Source organism: Bison bison, unplaced genomic scaffold (assembly GCF_000754665.1).
Source record: "Bison bison bison isolate TAMUID 2011002044 unplaced genomic scaffold, Bison_UMD1.0 scf7180017864260, whole genome shotgun sequence".
Lineage (NCBI taxonomy): Eukaryota > Metazoa > Chordata > Mammalia > Artiodactyla > Bovidae > Bison > Bison bison.
In genome coordinates this window covers 233,739-255,790 of record NW_011494832.1, presented here as the reverse complement: position 1 = coordinate 255,790, position 22,052 = coordinate 233,739, and the positions used below count along the sequence as shown (strand labels likewise).

General features: G+C 43.1%; 2 protein-coding genes across 6 annotated transcripts in view; one reads left to right on the top strand and one right to left on the bottom strand.

The window, feature by feature from the left end:
- Window positions 1-682, top strand: part of ARMC10 (armadillo repeat containing 10) — a 74,073-nt gene extending 73,391 nt beyond the window's left edge. The window contains exon 7 of the mRNA XM_010848075.1: window positions 144-682. Coding sequence (XP_010846377.1) covers window positions 144-206 — 63 coding nt within the window. The 3' untranslated portion in view covers window positions 207-682. The remainder of the gene's footprint in view (window positions 1-143) is intronic.
- The window catches only part of NAPEPLD (N-acyl phosphatidylethanolamine phospholipase D), a 91,783-nt gene that overhangs the window by 11,323 nt on the left and 58,408 nt on the right, over window positions 1-22,052 (bottom strand). For 3 of the 5 annotated variants that reach the window (XM_010848080.1, XM_010848083.1, XM_010848079.1), the window contains exons 2-3: window positions 14,496-14,802; window positions 697-1,340 (exon numbers count right to left, since the gene is read on the bottom strand). In XM_010848080.1, coding sequence (XP_010846382.1) covers window positions 697-1,340; window positions 14,496-14,786 — 935 coding nt within the window. In that variant the 5' untranslated portion in view covers window positions 14,787-14,802. Of the gene's footprint in view, window positions 1-696; window positions 1,341-14,495; window positions 14,803-21,706; window positions 21,835-22,052 lie in introns of those variants that run through there. The other 2 variants (XM_010848081.1, XM_010848082.1) reach the window with 2 other exon arrangements.

Genomic DNA, 22,052 nt, shown 5'->3' with positions numbered 1-22,052 from the left:
TTCACATGTACATATCAACCACAGTCCATGGAAATCTAACCAAGTTCTTTGAAATCACTTCTTTTTTTCTTTAAATAGTGTTAAGGAAAAGATAGGCAGTGGAGGGGTCTCAAATGCTAGTGTGACCTTTATCTGCTCTGAAGTCAGGTGATGAGCGCAGAGGTTGGAAGGCCAGTGAAACCATGAGTCGTGAAACTGTGTCTTGATCCGACTGACTGCATCGCTCACTGAAGTGAGACCATCGCCAGGACTGATGCTGAAGGCCAAGTCCTTGCTTTTTCGGCCCTCAACACAGGGCAGGAATGGGGGCAGTCCAGTCATGGAGCAAAAGGTGGTTCTTTCTAAAAGGAGAGTACCTTCCACGTGAGGCAAAGCTGGGGTCAGATTTGATTATCAGCTGATGGGTTTAACTTTAGTCGAAATAGTACATGAACTTTGTGCTAGGTATAGTAATTCTTCAAACTGTGGTGTTTTTTCTTGGCAATATAATTTCTGATTTTGAATAATTTAACTGATAATGACTAATTAAAATGGTTTAAAATTTAAAAAAAAATTTTAACTGAGTCTGACGCACAAGCCCCTACCCAATGTATAACAAAGACCACCCATAAAATCACAGATTACATGTATCATGACTACTTTGAGCCCAGTTGATTTACCATTTAGCAGGAATGCTTTCTCTGGACACCTACATACCTTGGTTCATACGCGCCAATGGGAATAGCTGCAAGGTCAAAAGGGCCAAATCTTTTTCCTATCTCTTCAAAAGCAGAGCAATAACCAGTATCTCCTGCGAAAAAAAATCGGTTCCAAGGCCCCAAGACAGACCAACTGCCCCAGAGAACCTTGTTGTCATCCATCAGGGTCCTCTTACACCAGTGCTGGGAAGGCGTGAACACAAAGGTGACCTTGTCATGTCCGGGGACACAGTTCTCCTCCCACCAGTCCAGCTCGATCACATTCTCACAGCCGCATTTCTGCATCCAGTCCAGGAGCCCCAAGGGCACAAACCATCTCAACTCGTTACCGAATCGCTCATTGAGAGCGATGACAGAATTGCAGTCCAGGTGGTCGTAGTGGTTGTGGCTGACAAGGACCGCGTCTATCCGGGGCAGCTCCTCGACAGTGCATGGGGCACGACGAAACCGCTTGGGACCCATGCGCTGCGATGGGGAGGCCCGAGCACTGAAGATGGGATCCGTGAGCAAGATGAGCTCGTCCATTTCCACCATCACTGTTGCGTGTCCCAGCCATGTGACTCTTAAGCCAGCTCCCCTCACTCCAGCTTCTTCAGGGTCATCAATAAAATACGGCTTAAGCACTGGGAGTTCTTTATCAAGCTATGTGTACAAAGAAAGAAAGGCAGCAGTTATATTTAAAAACAAACAGAAGGTATATATCATCATGAGCACATTTTGACCTAAATTATAGAGAGAAGGGTTATTTGAGAAGAACTGAAGTCATTTGATAAATCTTTTTTCTTTTGCTTTTCTACTGAAAATGCATACTTCTTTGTGAATCAGACACAGTAATCACTAGATAGTAATGTAAGATCTTACTCGCAAATACAGCTGACAAAGGGAAAATTAAATTTAAAACTTGGAGTACTGCTGACTTTCCTAAATATTTGTAAAGGCTCTCTTCTGTAAGTGCCAGAAGCTCAGCTAATGCAAAACTGCCTCTGGAGGTCAGCCTCTAGAAATAGTAAAGAAAACCTTTGACAACATAACTGCAGATCCTGGATCTCTTATGAACCTAACTTTCTGAGTACACAGAATTCAAAGCAGAGGACTGTGATCACACTGCTGGACAATCACACGCAAAGATGATTCTCCTCATTCCTTTCCTTTGAAGTTTTCTACCACTAGTCAAACCAAAGTGAAATGTGGTCCTGACGTGATAAGATGATCACTTTTGGGGGTAAGCAGGTGTGAACCAATAACTACAACAAATGTGTTAAGTACTATACCTTAGGTTATTCTACATTTAATCCTTGGGTTAAGCAACAAGAAGCTGTGTTTTAGGGTCATACATGTGTGCACGCTGTCACTTCAGTCGTGTCTGACTTTGCAACCCTATGGACAGTAGCCCGCCAGGCTCCTCTGTCCAGGGGATTCTCCAGGGATGAATACTGGAGTGGGTTGCCATTTCCTTGGCCAGGGGATCTCCCCAACCCAGGGATTGAACCCACATGTCCAGCAGCTCCTGCACTGCATGTGAGCTCTTTACCGCTGAGCCGCCAGGGGAGCTCGTTTTAGGGTCATATTCCTGGGTTCTATAAAACTTCCACAAACTGCGCTTTGCTGTTCTGCCACTGAGCTGCACTGAGGTCTCTCCCAGGAAGCCACTTGTGAAACTTGCCAAGTATGTCCCATGAGGCTGTCTTTAGAACTGGGTACCCACTCAACCTCCACCCCACCTTCCCACTCACCTCAGAAACATTACTTTCAATTCCCTGAACCAGGAAAAGCTCTTCTTTTCCAGAGCAATTTGCTTTACTCATTTGATTGTCACTGGGAGAAAATTCATGCTTCAATTTTTGCTTGGACTAGGAATTTCAAAGTAAAAGCTGAAGCTGTGCCATCCATGTGTAGGATGGAACAGGGAAGTACACTTCAGCAGGAAGTGATGGAAAAGGTTTCTGTCCTAACTTAATCTTGAAACTTTATTGTTCTACCCTAATTGTCCACTTCCTCTTCTATGTTTATCTATCTGTCCAACCACTATGAGAACGGTATAGAGAGTCCTTAAAAAAATTAAAATTAAAACTGCCATATGACCCACCAATCGCCCTACAGGGCATATACCCCAAGGAAACCAGAATTGAAAAAGACAGATGTACGCCAGTGTTCATTGCAGCACTATTTGCAATAGCTAGGATGTGGAAGCAACCTAGCTGTCCTTTGAGAGATGAATGGATAAGGAATTTATGGTACATACGCAAAGTGGAACATTACTCAGCTATTAAAAAAACAAAAGACCACGCATTTCAGTCAGTTCTAATAAGGTGGGTGAACTTAAAGCCTATTATACAGAGTTAAGTAAGTCAGACAGAGAAAGACAGACCGTACAGTAAAGCATACATGGAATCCTGAGAGACAGAACCAACGATCCCACATACAGGGCAGCAAAGGAAACACAGATGGAAAGCAGACATAAGACTTCTGGACTCTGCAGGAGGCAAGGCTGGGATCATGCATTAGAGCAGCACTGAAACATACATTAGAATCTGTAAAATACATGCCCGCTGCTGGGTAATGTGTGGAGCACGGCATGCAAAGCCGGTGCTCCGTGAAAATCTGCAGGGACGGGCTGGAGAGGGAGGCGCGAGTGGGGTTCAGGATGGAGGGGACACATGTGCCTACAGCCAATTCACAATGATGTCTGGCAAAAAAGAAAAAATCAGAATATTTTAAACTAATTATCCTCCAAGTAAAATGAATAAACTAGAACACACAAACATAAGAGGAACACACCAGCACTCATCAGGATAGAAATGCCACTGGTAACTGCAATGGGGGATCACCTTGGAACAGTCGAGAGTGTCCACTATTAAAAACTCTATGATCAATCCTAGAAAGGAGCTGGTTAAAAGGAAACACACTAGCCATATTCTCCGAAGGGAAACCAGGAAAGCTACCAAAGGAGGATACTATGAAGGTTCTATGAATGGTAAGCAGACCTACATTTGATCTGTATTCACACCCGGGGCTTATATCCGAAAGAAACACTAATTAAATATATATATATATATATGCACATCACATTCACTGCAACATGCTGTCCACACCTGGAAGCCAGCAACAAACTGGCCATCAGCACAGGATGGTTCAGGAAGATGGGGTACACAGAAGGGAAAATTACTCAGCCATGAAACTCCATGAAATCAGACATTTACAACAAAAATTCTCACATGACCAAAAACAAATGAGAAACTGTACTAGAATACCATATGACCTGCAAGTGCTATCTGACCAAAGATACAAACACATCGATTTCTAAAGGGAAACAGACTCACAAACGTAGAAAAGAAAATTAGGGGATCAAAAGGGAAATGCTGGGAGGAAAAAATAAACAATCTATTTGGAATTAACACCTACATACTCACAGATCTAAATCAGTAAGAAACCTGGCCCAACTGGCTGGCACAGAGAAACTTCTTAACACTGGAATAACCTACATGGGACAAGACTCCAAAAAAGACTAGGTGTTCACATCACGGTATGTGAATCGAGATGCTTGTCCCCTAAAGCATCAGCGTTAATCAACAGTAGTCCCACATGAATGAAAAACGACAATCTACGACGGAAAGAAGCTGACTCAGTTCCCATGCCTGGCTCCTCAGGCCTCGTACTTCCTCCCTGGAGCCTGAGCTGGCTGCATCCTAATGTTGCAGTCATGGGGCTCAGGGAGCTGGGACCCATGTGGTAAGAGAGTATCCCCCTTGGACCTGTCCTGTCTGGAACCTCAGGATGGGACCAGACTGTCCTGATGCAGGAGGGTCACTGGACAAGAAAGGTAAGCAAGGACTGGAAAAACACGACTGACTCTGGGCTGCATAGCTTTGCAACATCACCTGGCTTCCAGACATCCTGGTGCTCCAGGGTCCCCACAGAAGCCTCCTTCCTTGGAGACCCTAGCCCAGAAGATAGAAACCTCAGCACCAATCCTTGGCATAAGCTGACATATGTTCAGAGTGAAGGGTAAGGGGTGGAAGTACTGAGACATTCCAGGGCATTTCTTCTGGCACCGGGCGTTTCCAGGAACAAGCCAGGAGCAGGTTTCCTAACGCCTCCTGGCCCTATTAAACCACTGCTAGGACTGCGAAAATGCTGCCGCCTTGTGGACACTAATATAAGTACCACTGGAAAACCAGTGCTCTTTTGAATTGCACCAGAAAGCCTGCAAAGCTTTTTTAAATTTTTTTTTTTTTTTTAATTTTACAATATTGGTTTTGCGAGAAAGTCTGCAAAGCTTTTAATCACCTGGAGAAATATGCAGGTTCCTTGGAGGAGGAAAAGGCAACCCACTTTGGTATTCCTGTGTGGAAAACCCCATGGACTGAGGAACCTGGAGGGCTACGGTCCAGAGGGTTGCAAAAATTCGGAGGAGTAGCATGCAGGCAGGTAACTGAAAGAAAATTCAAAACAGGGCTAAACTTCAGGAAGCCCATTTAAAGAGGGAGATTTTTCTCGGGCTTTTACTAAAAGACAAATACTAAAGATGCTCAGTATCCATTAGTAGATAAGTTCAAATGTTAACTACAATGAAGGGTCACCTCAAACCAGAGGAGCCATCATTAAAAACTCTGCACACAGTAAATGCCGGGGAAGGTGTGGGGAAAAGGAATCCTCCTAGCCTTCTGCTCGAAAGGTAAACTGGTAATAGTCACCACAGAGGACACTATGCAGGTTTCTTAAAACACTAATTATTGCTCCATTTGATCTGTAATCACACACCTGTGCTTGTATCAGAATGAAACTGGAATGAGAAGACATGGTCACCTGAAGTTTCATTGCAACATGCTTTCAAGAGCTAAGAACTGGAAGCCAGGCCCCAGCTGTTCACCATCAAACAGATATAAGAGGAAGACATCAAACGGATATAAGAGGGGGCACTTGGCCGTGACACACATTGAAGTGAGTCCGGTCACAGTGGACGGGAAACATGAGGAGCAAGTCAGAAAGAGCACTAGCACGTGCTGTCACCCCAAGAACAACCTGAAAACTGAAACAAAAACACCAATTTGTAAAATAGAAACAGACTGACAGGCTCAAAAAGAGACATTTAGGGTTACCAAAGGGTAAAGCTGGGAGAGAGAAATAACCTTGCAGTTTGGGATGAACATCTGGACACTGACAGGTATAAAATAGGAAAAAGGACCCCCTGCCAGGCTCCTCCATCCATGGGATTCTCCAGGCAAGAATACTGGAGTGAGTTGCCGAAACTTTTCCAGGGGATCTTCCAAACCCAGGGATCAAACCCGGGTCTTTCCACACTGCAGGCAGACGCTATCATCTGAGCCACCAGGGAATCTCAAAAGGGAAAAAAGCTGACTTTATTCCCCACATGCCTGGCTGTTTGGGGCTGGTATTTCATCCCTGGTATCTGAGGCTGGATCCTAAGGCAGGACTCTCATGGGGCCCAGGGAGCTGGGAAGGATGCACCAAGAAAGCAACCCCCTTGGACCTGGGGTGCCGGGAACCTCAGGCTGGGACCAGACTGTCTTAGTGCAGAAGGGCCATCCAACAAGTAAGCTAACAGCTAAGTGCATGGAAAACAAGTCAGACCCCCTGGGATGCAAGAGCTTTGAAAAGTCAGCTAGATGCTACATTTCCTGGGGCTCGGGGACCACACCTCCAGTCCCCTTCCTTGGACACCCCACCACAGAGGACAGCAACCTCAGCACCCATCCTTGGCATAAGCCGAGATGTGTCCCAGGGTTAAGGGCAAGGGGTGGAAGAATTGAGACGGCATCTCTTGTGGCACCCGGGGTTCCCAGGAACAACCCAGGAGCAGGTCTCACCGTAGTCGTCTTGTTCCCTGTAGAACCAGTGCCTGGAATGGGCAAATGCTGCTGCCTGTAACAGTACCTGGAAAACTAGTGCTGAGGTGGGCTGCCGCATAAGGCCTGTGGCTTTTCAGGGAACCTCCCCTAGAGAAATGCACTGTAGGTAATGACGAGGAAATACAAAACAGGGTGAATTTCAGGATATGCAGTGAGGTAACTTTTAGTCATAACGTTCTATCAGGGGGGAAAAAAAAAGCCTAGGAGCACCTCCATAGCTCATTAGTCGAGAAATGCAAATTCTAGCTATAATGAGGGATCACCTCCCAACATTCAGAGTGGCCATCATTAAAACCTTTACAAATGACAAATGCTGGGGAGCCCTCCTAGCTCGTTCCTCAGAAGGTGAAGTGGTAAGAGCCACCAGTCAGACACTATGGAATTCCTTAAAAAATAATTAGAGCTAAATTATCTGTAATCTCACTCCTGGGCACATATCTGAAAGAAACTATAAAAATTTGTACACATGAAAATTCACTGCAATACGATTTCAATAGCCCAGACTCGGAAGTCAAGACCAAACCGTCCATCACCAAAGAGATGCATAAGGAAGACAGGGTCCATATATACAAGGGAATATTACTCAGCCATGAAACAGAATGAATCAGACCACTTACAATGATAGTGATGCCTCTGGAAAAGCTCATACTATGAGAAGCAAGTCAGATAAGGACCAGTAGCATATGAAAGCACCTCCACGACCCATCTAAGAACGGATACAAATCCATCAATTTGTAAAACAGACTCACATCTCAGTATTTCTGAATCAAGGTGCTTCACACCTAAAACAAACATAACCATATTAATTAACTCTACTTCAACATGAGAACCCCATGAACAGTATGAAAAGGCAAAAAGATATGACGCTGAAAGATGAGCCGCCCCCGGGTCGGCACGTGTCCTATATGCTACTGGGGAAGGGTGGAGAAATAGCTCCAGAAAGAATGAAGAGCTGAGCCAAAGTAGAAATGATGCCCAGTTGTGGATGTGTCTGGTGGTGAAAGTAAAGTCGAATGCTGTTAAGAACAATACTGTACAGGAACCTGGAATGTTAGGTCCATGAATCAAGGTAAATTGAAAGTGGTCGAACAGCAGATGACAAGAGTGAACATCAACATTTTAGGAATCAGTGAACTAAAATGGACTGGAATGGGCGAATGTAATTCAGATGACCGTTACACCTACTATCGGGGGAAAAATCCCTTAGGAGAAATGAAGTAGCCCTCATAGTCAACAAGAGTCCTGAAAGCAGTACTTGGATGCAGTCTCAAAAATGACAGAATGATCTTGGTTCATTTCCAAGGCAAACCACTCAACATCACAGTAATCCAAGTCTATACCCCAACCACGGATGCCGAAGAAGCTGAAGTTGAACAGTTCTATGAAGACCTACAAGACCTTCTAGAACTAACACCAAAAAAACATGTCCTTTTCATCAGAGGAGATTGGAATGCAAAAGCAGGAAGTCAAGATACCTGGACTAACAGGCAAGTTTAGCCTTGGAGTACAAAATGAAGCAGGGCAAAGGCTAACAGTTTTGCCAAGTGAACACACTGGTCATAGCAAATACCCTCTTCCAACAACACAAGAGATGACTCGACACATGGATATCACCATATGATCAATACCAAAATCTGATTATATTCTTTGCAGCTAAAGATGAAGAAACTTCACACAGTCAGCAAAAACAAGCCCTGAAATAATTGTGGCTCAGATCATGAGTTCCTTATTGCAAAATTCAGACTTAAACTGAAGAAAGGAGGGAAAACCACTAGGGCTTCAGGTATGACCTAAATCAAATCCCTTATGATTATACAGTGGAAGTGAGAAATAGATTTAAGGGATTAGATCTGGTAGACAGAGTGCCTGAAGAACTATGGGCAGAGGTTCGTAACACTGTACAGGAGGCAGTGACACAAACCATCCCCAAGAAAAAGAATTGCAATAAAGCAAAATGGTTGCCTGAGGAGGGCTTACAAATAGCTGGGCAAAGAAGAGAAGTGACAGGCAAAGGGGAAAGGGAAAGATAATACCCAACTAAATGCAGAGTTCCAAGAACAGCAAGGAGAGATAAGAAAGTGTTCTTAAGAGAACAATGCAAAGAAATAGAGGAAAACAATAGAATGGGAAAGACTAGCGATCTCTCCTGAAGAAGGCAATGGCACCCCACTCCAGTACTCTTGCCTGGAAAATACCATGGACAGAGGAGCCTGGTAGGCTGCAGTCCATGGGGTCGCTAAGGGACACGACTGAGAGACTTCACTTTCACTTTTCACTTTCATGCATTGGAGAAGGAAATGGCAACCCACTCCAGTGTTCTTGCCTGGAGAATCCCAGGGACAGGGGAGCCTGGTGGGCTGCCGTCTATGGGGTCACACAGAGTCGGACACGACTGAAGCAACTTAGCAGCAGCAGCAGCAGCAGCAGCAGTGATCTCTTCAAGAAAATTAGAGATACCAAGGAACATTTCATGCAAAGATGGGCACAATAAAAGACAGAAATGGTATAGACCTAACAGAAGCAGAAGAGATTAAGAGGAGTTGGGAAGAATACACAGAAGAACCGTACAAAAAAGATCTTAATGACCTGGATAACCACGATAGTGCAGTCACTCATTTAGAGCCAGACATTGTGGAGTGTGAAATCAAATGGGCCTTAGGTAGCATTACTACGAACAAAGCTAATGGAGGTAGTGCGATTCCAGCTGAGCTTTTTCCTAAAAGATGATGCTGTTAAAGTGCTACACTCAATATGCCAGCAAAATTGGAAAACTTAGCAGTAGCCTCAGGACTGGAAAAGGCAAGTTTTCATTCCAATCCCAAAGAAGGGCAATCCCAAAGAATGTTCAAACTACAACACAACTGCGCTCATTTCACACATTAGCAAGGTAATGCTTGAAATCCTTCAAGCTAGGCTTCAGCAGTACATGAAACAAGAACCTGCAGATGTATGAGCTGGATTTAGAAAAGTCAGAGGAATCAGAGATCAAATTGCCAACATCTGCTGGATCATAGAAAAAGCAAGGGAATTCCAGAAAAACGTCTACTTCTGTTTCATTGACCACGCTAAAGCCTTTGACTGTGTAGATCACAACAAACTGTGGAAAATTCTTAAAGAGATGGGAATATCAGACCACATTCCCTGCCTCCTGAGAAACCTGTATGCAGATCAAGAAGCAACAGAACCAGACATGGAACAGACTGGTTCAAAATTAGGAGATGGATACATTAATGCTGTACATTGTCACCCTGCTTATTTCATTTCTATGCAGAGTATATCATGCAAAATGCCAGGCTGTATGAATCACAAGCTGGAATCAAGATTGCTAGGGGAAATATCAACAATCTCAGATATGCAGATGACACCACCCTTTTGGCAGAAAATGAAGAGGAACTAAAGACCCTCTTGATGAAGGTGAAAGAACAGAGTGAAAAAGCTGGTGTAAAACTCAACATTCAAAAAACTAATATCATGGCATCCAGTTCCATCACTTTATGGCAAATGAGGGGGGGGGGGGATGGAAACAGTGATAGACTTTATTTTCTTGGGTTCCAAAATCACTGCAGATGGTGACCACAGCCATGAAATTAAAAGACGCTTGCCTCTTGGAAGGAAAGCTATAACAAACCTAGACAGTGCATTAAAAAACAGAGACATCACTTTGCTGACAAAGGTCTATCTAGTCAAAGCTATGGTTTTTCCAGTAGTCATGTATGGATGTGAGAGCTGGACCATAAAGAAGGCCAAAGAATTGATGCCTTCGAACTATAGTGCTGAAGACTCTTCAGAGTCCCCTGGACAGCAAGATCAAACCAGTCAATCATAAAGGAAATCAACCCTGAATATTCATCAGAACGAATGATGCTAAAGCTCCAATACTTTGGCCACCTGATGCAAAGAGCCAACTCATGGGAAAAGACCTTATGTTGCAAAAGACTGAGGAGGAGAAGGGGGAGACAGAGGATGGTTGGATGGCATCACCGACTCAATGGACATGAGTCTGAGCAAACTCAGAGATAGTGATGGACAGGGAAGCCCTGTGTGCTGCATTCATGGTGTCACAAACAGTCAGACACGACTGAACAACAACAACTCCAACATAAACTAAAAATTAAATGATGACCTAAAAAGGAAAGAAGCAGACTCTATTCCCGCCTCATGACTGACTTTTCAGGGCTAGTATTTCTTCCCTGGAGCCTGAGGGATTGTAAAGCTGGACTGTCATGGGGCTCAGGGAGCTGGGAAGGACATGCCAAGAGAGTAACCCCCTTGGACCTGTGGTGCCTTGTACCCTGTAATGAGACCAGAATGTCCTGATCCAGGAGGGCCATCGGAAAACTAAGCTAAGCTAAGTGCAGGGAAAACACGATAGACCTCTGGGTTGCAATAGCTTTGAGAAGTCACCTGGCCTCCATGTCTCCTGGTGCTCCAGGCATTCCCACCTACAGCCTCCTTCCCTGGAGTCCCCACCTACAGACGACAGCAAGCTCAACACAGCGCTTTGGCAGGGGCTGAGATCTGCCCCAGGCTGAAGGGTAAGGGGTGACAGCATCGAGACATAGCCCAGGTGGGTGTTTCTTCCGGCACCGTGGGCTCCCACTAACAACCCAGGAGCAAGACTTGCCCTCATCTTCTAGTTGCCCTTTGTGACCAGTGCTGGGAAAGAAGAGATGCTGCTCCTTTGTGGACGCTTCCCAAAATAACAACTGGAAAACCAGGAGTGAGGAATTGCATTGCAAGGCCCGCAGAGCTACTGTATTCATGGCTTTCCCTCATGCAGTGTGCTGTCCAAGGCAATCAAGAAGCTCTCAAGAAGCTCATTTCAACTGGCAAATATTACTCACAAGGCTCTTTTAAGGAAAAAAGCCAGGAATAGATGCTCAACGTCACTCACCATTAGAGAAATGCAAATCAAAAGTATAATGAGGTATCATCTTGCACCAATCAGAATCACCAACATCAAAAAGTCTACAGAGAATAAACATGGGAGGGGCTTCCCTGGTGGCTCAGTGGGAAAGAATCTGCCTGTGAATGCAGGACACATGGGTTCAATCCCTGCTCCAGGAAGATCCCACATGCCTCAGAGCCACTAAACCTGTGTCCCAGGACTACTGAGTCTGAGCTCTAGGGCCCGGGAGCTGCAAATACTGACCCCACGCATCGCAACTACTGAAGCCCGCTCACCTAGAGCCCAGACTCCTCAAAACAACTGCAATGAGAAGCCCACACACTACGACGAGAGAGCAGCCCCTCTGCTCTCTGCAACTGAGGAAAGCCTGTGCAGCAATGAAGACCCAGTACAGCCAAAATTGAATGAACAAATACATAAAATTTAAAAATAACAAAGCATAAATAGTGGAAAGGCCATGAAGAAAAGGGAACCCTCCTATGTTAACTGGTAACAGCCTTTATGGAGAACAGTATGAAGGCTCTTTAAAAACTAACAGTAGACATGCTATATACCCGGCAGTACCATCCAGGGTGTCTATCAGAGAAATCCGTAATTTGAAATGACAAACGCGTCCCAACAGTCACTGCAGCACTATTCACAGCAGCAGCACACGGATTCAGCCAAAATGTCCATCAACAGATGAAGAAGACAGATGAAGAAGATAGGTAAGGAATATGTGGTGCAGATCCATATAAGGGAATATATACTCAGCCATTAAAAAAATTGAAATTATGCCATCTGCAGCAATGTACATGGCCCTTCCAATGATCATACTGAGAGAAGGAAGTCAGAGAAAGACAAATAAAATCTGGTATCACTTTTAGGTACAGTTAAGGAAAAATGATACAAATGGAGTTATTTGCAAACAGATAGACTCGCAGACTTGGAAAGCTCAGTGGTGGCTGCTGTAGGCACAAGAAAACCTGGCAGTGAAGGATAAATTAGGAGTTTGGGGTTAACATGTAGACACCATTAAATATAAAACAGATAATCAGCATGGATCTCTGTAAGGAATAGGGTACTCTTGTCACTATTTCGGTAATACCTACATGGCAAGAAGCTTGTAAATTAACTCTGCTGCTGCTGCTAAGTCGCTTCAGTCGTGTCCGACTCTATGCGACCCCAGAGACAGCAGCCCACCAGGCTCTGCCATCCGTGGGATTCTCCAGGCAAGAACACTGGAGTGGGTTGCCATTTCCTTCTCCAACGCATGAAAGTGAAAGGTGAAAGTGAAGTCACTCAGTCATGTCCGACTCTTCGAGACCCCATGGACTGCAGCCCACCAGGCTCCTCTGTCCACGGGAGTTTCCAAGCAAGAGCGCTGGAGTGGGGTGCCACTGCCTGCTATATTTTTAGAGGCTGTGGCCCAAATACCAGGAAGGAATTTTACCCAACAGGTAGCCCACCCATCTTGGCCTCCTGCCCTAAGCCCCTCTTCTCACAGCTTGACTCCACGTTTCTCTTCATACCAGGTTTTCTAGAAGAAATAAAAATGTTCTTGTTCCTCCCATCCACAAAGTTTAAACATACAATAAGGTTTTATTTATTAATCTCCTGACTCTTAAAAGTGCTGAGAAAATATTATTCATGCTAATTCTGTTAATTAGGATTAATAGTACGCACATTCCATGGCATTGAAGTGACAATATGGGTTGTGTTTTGTTTTTTAATCCCATATCCTTTAAAGAAAAATGGACACACTTACCTAAAAGATCCAATGTCGCCACCACCCACTTACTCCCACCTCCTGCCTCACTGTGGATCAAGCCTTCAGGGATGTCCCCACTCTTTTCCCACCCACTTCCCATTTCCAATCCTATCCACTTCCTATGTCTACTTCCTTATCTCTCAATTCCCCACAATGTCTGACAGGACAGGCATTGCTGGAAGAGACAGGACAAGGTGGGTTAGGAGGAATAGAGTGGCAAGAAACTAAGAGAAGAAAGTCCTACTGCAATTAGGAGCCGCCCACTCCCAGCCAAAGTGAAATCTCATTCATCTAATAAACTGTGGGCCAAAGTTTGTTTCATCGTAAGTATAACTGGAATATTGAAAGGCCAGGAACCTACTCTCAATTTTTAAAGGAATGGAAGGTTTTTTGATGATTTCTTTTAAAATTTTAGCAGCTTTATCCAAGAATGAAGAACCAAGCACTCTAGGCTTAACCCTCATAATCCATATTCCAAAGCACGGGTTAGTACAATCTGGAACACGTCATGTACTCTCACCTTTTGTGACCTTCTTCATGCCACCATCCACTGGGAAAACCATTGCCAAATACTTTTTATCTTTCTAGGCCTACCTCAAAGATCATCTCTTCTATAAAACCATTTCCAATCCCACCAGTCAGAATCAACAACTTCCTTCCCTGAACTTTTAAGACATTCTGTTCCTACTTCCAGCTGCTACCGGATCAGAGCTAGTTACACACACGTGCACTCTGCGGCTCCACTATGAATGTGAAGGTACCTTATTCATGTCATCTCTCCACAACCTTATCCTATAAAAGGGCTCGATTACCTAACTGGAGGGTCATAATACAATTTACAGCAAAGTTAAGGAATACATATATTAAGAGCAAATACACAGGACTTCCCTGGTGCCTCAGTGGTAAAGAATCTGCCTGCCAACACAGGAGACACGGGTTTGATCCCTGGCCTGGGAAGATCCCACATGCCGCAGAGCAACGAAGTCTGTGCAACACAACTATTGAGCCTGTGTTCTAGAGCCTGGGAGCTGCAACTCCTCAGCCCACATGCTGCAATCACTGAAGCCCAAATGCTCTAGAGCCTATGCTCTGCAACAAGAGAAGCTGCTGCCAACGAGAACCTGGGCACCGCGACTAGCAAGCAGACCCAGCTTGCCACAGCCGGAGAAACACCCACACAGCAAAGAAGACCCAGCCCAGCCAAATAAATCAATAATTTTTTTTTTAAAAAAATAGCAAATACACAGCACTTGGAAGACAAACGCTACCTCTTTGGAGCATGGAACGCTGCTGTGATCTCTTTCCGTTATCACCCATCTGAGAAGACTTGGAATAGAGGGATTTTTCCACGTTGGCCAAGGGTTAACAAATCTCCCATCCTTTCCTTTCTTTGATTTAGTTACATCTTCTTCTAGTCTGTAATCCAGTTTGAAACTCTTCCTGGAAAACGTAGAAGAATCACTTCCTCCAGAATTTCGTGAATTTTGGCGCTTTCTTACTGCTTCTTTAGGATACTGGTTACTTGTCATCAGGAGCTGGTTGGTTTCATTTTCATCCATGTTCTTTGGTGAAGACCTAAAAACAAAGAAAGCAGAGGGAAGAAGAATATACTGAGTTTTAACATAAAGAAGTTAAAACATACACATGCTGTTATGCCTCTATTAGGCTGAAACTTTCTTCCTACAAAATATCATTTTAGAATCCACTGTTGCTGCTGCTGCTGCTGCTAAGTCACTTCAGTTGTGTCCAACTCTGTGCGACCCCATAGACAGCAGCCCACCAGGCTCCTCCGTCCATGGGATTTTCCAGGCAAGAGTACTGGAGTGGGGTGCCATTGCCTTCTCCGAGAATCCACTGTTATTGCTTCCTAAATAGAAAAGGTGTTTGTTTTCCTTATTACTGCCAAACATTTTAAAAATTGCTTATGTGTTGTAATTCAAAACAAATCTACTTCACTAGCCAGCACTGAAATATAAGAAAAATTTCCATTTCAATAAGTCTATAGAATAAAGTAACTTCATGAATTTGTAATATTTCATATCTACATTTTTAAAATATCATGGTTAATAACACATAATAAGAAGGATTGTCTTAGTTCTTCCAGGATATTTCACTAATTCCAATGACTTAGTACAACCCCACAAGGCCTAGTTATTTTTACTTTGAAGACAAACTGCTGCTGCTAAGTCACTTCAGTCGTGTCTGACTCTGTGTGACCCGATAGATGGCAGCCCACCAGGCTCCCCCGTCCCAGGGATTCTCCAGGCAAGAACACTGAAGTGGGTTGCCATTTCCTTCTCCAATGCATGAAAGTGAAAAGTGAAAGTGAAGTCGCTCAGTCATGTCCGACCCTCAGCGCCTCGACCCCGTGGACTGCAGCCTTCCAGGCTCCTCCGTCCATGGGAGTTTCCAGGCAAGAGTACTGGAGTGGGGTGCCATTGCTTTCTCAGTTGACAAACTAACGCCCTCCAAAAAGTGCACTGAGTCCAAACACCAAAAAAGGAGATACACATTAGTTGAGACATTTCATCAATGTAACAGGTTAACAATACAAATTTCAATTAACTCAGATATAGAACCACAAGCATGAATCCTAGCTCTATGAATTTAATCAAGTGTCCTATCCTCTCTGTGCCTTGATTTCATCTAAAAAATGAAGATAATAATACCAGCCTCCAAAGTTATTAAGAGGATTGAAAGAGCAAATGCAAGTAAAGCACTTAGAAACATGCAGGCAAAATGTATACAGCAAATGTAACACACGTGTATGCACATCCTCACATGCGTTAGTCCCACGCATCAGGCTCACCAGCTCAACAAACCCGAGCCGTGGCTGCCACCCTCTTCGTTACTGCTCCTACGCCCACTTACACCACCTCCCTCAAGGCGCTGAAATCCTTGCTTTTGGGCTATACAGGATTCCAGACAAATTAAAGTGAGCAACGATGCAGTAAGACTATCCATTCACCTGCCAAGGATTTCATCCCCTTCCTATTCTGTTAAATGAACATTTGCTTTCTGAGAAAAATAAGCACAAATAACAGAGAGCTAAGCATTATGATTTGATTTCACTGGTGTTTAAACAGAAATATTACCAGGAAGAAAGGGAAATAACTCAAACCCCAGGATGAACACGTACACGCAACCAAACACTTTTCCCCCAAAACTGTCTGGAGTAAACACTTCATGGTCCAGAGAAAAAGTGTATTAAGAAGCCACAGCTGACGAAAGCTGAAGCACCCACTTCCACTCAGGCATGGCTGCTAGTGTGAGAGCCCAAAAGCTACCACAGTCTAACCAGCTTGATGTCTTGAGCAGATGCCTTAATCTTTCCAGTCCTCCATCATCTTATCTGTTAAATACCTACTCATCTCAAGTGAGGCTTCAAAGGATTAAATGACATAATATACATAAAGTGCCTGCTACTCACACAACTAATTCTTTATTCCCTAATCCAGTTAACATCTAAAGTTGTTAACTTCTATTAGAAAGCAAAGGATCTGGGAGATTTATCTCAGTTCCTCCTATAGAATAGCTTTACCTGGGTTATAATAAAGTTTGGGTCCAGGCAGAAACAAAAACCATCCATTTAAACCCTACTTCACTGAAGAGATGAAAATACACAGATATAGAGTTTAAGTCACTTCTGGACAAGATAATATGTCTAGCCAATGGCAGAGCTTGACCTCATGCCCACCCCCTGGGATGACTAACAGTTTGTGAGACTGTGTGCACTTGTTACACACAGACATTCATATAGACACACATATGTAATAATTCTACCAAATATATAATAAAGTATTGGCTCACTGTTTTCAACAATCAAGAGATAGGGGAGAAAAAAGAAAAGGGAACTCTGACTCAAAACCAAACACAAAAAACTCAAAGCAGGGTTTTCAGACAACACCCAGTTGTCAAATGTACCTGGAACATAAGATGCAAGAAAGGCTTTGAAAGTCGGGATGGTAAAGGTGTGAGGATGCGATGAAAAGGACGGGCCTGGGGCTGTGACATTGAGGAGGTCTAGCTACACTCAGGCAATGCGGAAACACTAAAGGCACTTAAATAGGGCATGTTTGGGGACGACAACTCTGGTAGCAGGATAAAAACAAAAATGGAGTGGCTAAAACCTGGAGCCAGGGACAGAAATGAACGAGCAAGAGACAGAAGAAACCCAGAACGTCACTAACAGTGAGGCTCTATGCTGCATGTTTCACACACTGCATTTAAATTAACATCCCCAGCAAAATTTCAAGGCAGCTATCATAATCATTTATTTTTAACTGAAGAACTAAAAGGCAGAATAGCAGATCAGGCAAAAGATGATGAGACGGTGATAGTGAGAAAGGAAAGATTAATTCAGAGAGACAATAAAGAAGCTGCATCACTAAGATTTGAGAGTCTCTGGATGGTGGCCAACTTTGGCCACTTTGTAGGGCAGGTTGGGGCTAGGAGTTAAAAATGGGATGAGCCAGAACTGGAAGCCTACTAACCCAGTAAAGGATTAGGGGAAATTAAGTACATGTTTCAAGTGTGGAAGAGAAACTGGATCTGTGCCCCAGGGAGTCTGAGGCAGGGTTTGAGATCACAGGGAAGGAAGGATCCAAGGTGAGCACTGATACCCAGTGCAAACGGATCTCTGGGATCCAGGCTGCTCTGGGGGTGATGAAAGAGAGAGCAAAGAGGCTTCCAGGGGCCTGGAGACCGAAAACAAGGGTGAAAAATGGGTTTGGGGACTGTTTTCTTCCTGGACAAGAAACTTTTTTAAAGTTGTCTATTCACATGGAACCCATTTCGCCCCCCCCGACTCAGGCTTTCATCCAGATTAATCCTTAGACGCAGGTCTCCACCAAAACCTATCCTCTCTTAACATACCCCACCCCTAACACATACAAAATCCAGACTTCAGCAGAGAGCTTTTTAAAGGCATATCTTTTTTTTTTTTTTTAAAGAGGGGGATGTGGTAAAGGGGAACCTCTAGAGATGTCCTTTGTTCTCAGAATGAGGACAAAGTCAGTAAGACGGCCCGTGAGGGTGCGTGCTTCCAGCTCTGCCCACACTCTCCTCTGTCCCAAACACGGGCCCTTCGTCTGCTTCCTTCATCTGTCTGCTCAGATGCATCACACGCCCCTGCAGGGCCCCCTTGCCGCCACAGTGCTGTGCACGTGACTCTTCATGTATCCCTGGGGTGAGAGGAGGGAGCAGCACATGGACACCACTGAATCCACAGGATTGTGTACGCCCGTGACGGTGCTCAAACAACGCAAAGTGCTGGCGCTATGATGCACCGTTGCACGCTACACACTCTAGGCGTGAGATGATCAGAAGGAACCAGAAGAACAAGACCCCAACTGCGACCACCTGGGCTCGTTCCTTTGGAGGAAAAGTACTACAAGTGCATCTGGTGAATGTGCCCAATGACGAGCTTTGTCAACAGATGATCCGGCGACCACGGCAGCATCAGCCTGCGGAGACACACAGAGCTGCTGGATGGCTGGGCCATGCGAAGGCTCTGCATCGAATATCACCCTGGTGGTCACTCTGTAGTGGATACAGAACAATCTCACAAAGACCATCCACTGGATCCTGCTCTGCTGACTAGCTTTCAGCTCTGTAAACTTAGAAAATAAATCTCACTGAACATACCCAGGTTGGAGTTTCCTTTTTCAAATGTAGCAGACTTCCCAATTATTTTTTGTTATATATCTGTCTCCAATTTCAGAATTTTCACTTATGGCGAAATTTCACTTATGGTTAAATAAGTGAAAATTCTGCCTTGATTTCTGGCCAACACTGAGTACAAGGAGAGAGGCGTATTCATAAATGTACACCGTCAACAACCTGTTACAAAAGGGGTCTCAAAAGTTGATGAGGATTCTTTATATTATACTGATTTTCATCCAATTTAAGACACCATGGATTCGTAAAGCAATTGTTTTAGGTGCCACTTAGAAAGTTAAAATGTTATCAAAGAACTAAATTTAAGACCACATACTATACAACTCAGAAGAAAACACAGGGAGAACACTCTTTGACATAAATCGCAGCAGTATCTTTCTGGATCAATCACCTAAAGTTAAAGAAAATAAAAATAAAAATAAACCATTGGGACCTAATTAAACTTAAAGGCTTTTGCACAGCAAAGGAAACCATAAGTAAAATGAAAAGACAACCCCCAGAGTGGGAGACAATATTTTCAAATGAAGAGACCAACAAGGGATTAATCCCAAAAATGTAGAAATAGTTTATGCAGTTTAATATCAAAATAAATAAATAATCCATAAAAAAATGGGCAGAATATCTAAATAGACATTTATCCAAAGAAGGCACATGGATGGCCAAAAAGCAGGTCAAAGGATGCCCAGCATCACTTGAGAAACGCAAATCTAAATTACAAAAAATGAGGTATCACCTTACACCAATCAGAATGGCTATTACTAAAAAAAAAAAAAAGAAAAAAATCTACCAACAATATATGCTGGAGAAGGTGTGGAGAAAAGGGAAGCCTGGTATACTGTTGGTGGGAATGTAAATTGATACAGTTACTATGGAGAACAGTACAGAGGTTTCCTTATAAAACTAGAAATACCTGGAGTAGGAACTGGCAACCTGCTCCAGTATTCTTGCCTGGAAAATGCCATGGACAGAGAAGCCTGTGGACAGTCCACAGGGTCACGAAGAGTTGGACAGAGCTGAGCACACACACGTAAAGAATACAGATTTTTCCAAACAGTGTAAAAGTAGGCCCCAACAAGTTGAATCAACTTTTCACGGAAAGCAAAATAGATTGTATATTCAGTTTTGAGTGATGGTTTTCAATTTTAATAGGAAAAGGGCCCAAATGTAGAATTTGGCCATAGCCAGAAATTTCAAGATAATATGCAGTTCATGTCTTGTTTCAATAAATGATCCCTCAAAATTCTGGCCATTACCTCAAACTCCAGTGGATCCTCTCTCATGTGGCCAGAATCTAGTTTATGTTCATTGTGGCCAATCTTTGGCCAATGTTTAACTACAGTTTCAGAAATAAAGGCTTGTTCTCTATATTGATCAAAGTTTTATGATCCTTTTCTAAAGCTGTGGCTTCATTTTGCCAGAATATTTCTGCAATTCTTTAAAATATTTGCTTTGAGTTTGTCAAGAACCAACAGGAACTGTGTGGTCTTCAGCTGCAATGTAACACCACTTTAAACTACTGAGTACTTATTATGCACCTCTTAATTCACATATCCATTTTGACACTAAATCCAACACTGCATTGGAAGATTACTGTTTTTTATCTGCACTATAGTTTCAAAATCAGTGTGTTCAGATATAACTGTAAGAAAGTATATTATGATGTGCAATTGGGTTTGATTCATTGAAACTTTCAAGAACTCTTCCTTTAAATCTGATCTTTGAAAGTTGCTCAATATATCTATGGAAGTTTCCACAACCTACAAAAAAAAATAATAACTAAAAACAGAACTAACATATGATCCAGCAATCCCACCTCTGGGCATATATCCGAAGAAAACCATAATTCAAAAAGATGCAGGCACCCCAGTGTTCCCTGCGGCACAATTCACAACAACCAGGACACGAAAGCAACATAAATGTCCATCAGCAGAGGAGTGGATACAGAAGGTGTGGAATTCGATAAGATTCCATATAATAATGGAATATTACTCAACCATTGAAAGATGAAATAATGCCACTTACAGCAACATGGGTAGACCCAGAGATGATCATACTAACTGAAGTCAGACAGAGAAAAGATCATATATCACTTATATGGAATATAAGTAATACTTATATACAATATAAAAGAACAACAGAAATGAACTTATTTACAAAACAGAAAGAGACTCACAGATTTTGAAAACAAAGTTATGGTTACCAAAGGGGAAAAGTTGGTGGGAGGAGGGATAAATAAGGAGATTGGGATTAACATATATATATACTACTATATATAAAATAGATAATCAACAAGGACCTGGCTTATAGCATACGGAACTCTACTCACTACTCGGTAATAACCTATATGGGAAAAGAATCTGAAAAAGAAGAGATATATGTGCATGTATAACTGAGTCACTTAGCTGTACACCTAGAACTAACATAACATTATAAATCAACTACACTGTAATATAAAATAAAAATTAAATTAAAATAAAAGTGAATTCAGTATTTTTGATATCAGAACATACAGTTCTGAATATTTTCCAGGTAAATGTTAGCATCTTTGATATGTCATGGATAGTCACTCAATTATTATTTATTAAATATCAAATCTAGGAATGATGATTTCCAATGTTACAATTCATGAGTATGTTGAAATCTCAAACACACATTGTACTGTTATTTATTCCTTAATTTTTTAAATGATAAAGCAACACATTCAATTCCAGGCAGCTGGCAATCTTTAAATGCCAAAGAAAGAAAAGATAAAACACTTCCTTTTGAAATAAAGCATTCTTGTTTTTGGAAAGCGTTTTACCCATGTGTGCAGCTTCTGAAGTAAAATATTCGTACTTGGAGAGCCTGTCTTCATCAAATGTCGCAGTTCAGACCTCTCTTTGGTTAGACACACAGGAATAAAAGTTTTTCTATTAAGTTGGCATTTAATCTTCTAAGAAACGTAGAGGTGCTCGCTTCGGCAGCACATATACTAAAATTGGAACGATACAGAGAAGATTAGCATGGCCCCTGCGCAAGGATGGCACGCAAATTCGTGAAGCGTTCCATATTTTTTTGAGTGCATAATGAAGATGGCCTGAAGGAGGGGAGGGCTGGAGAACGGTGGCTTTCATTCCAAGATCCAGGGATTTGGGGAAAAGGGGAAA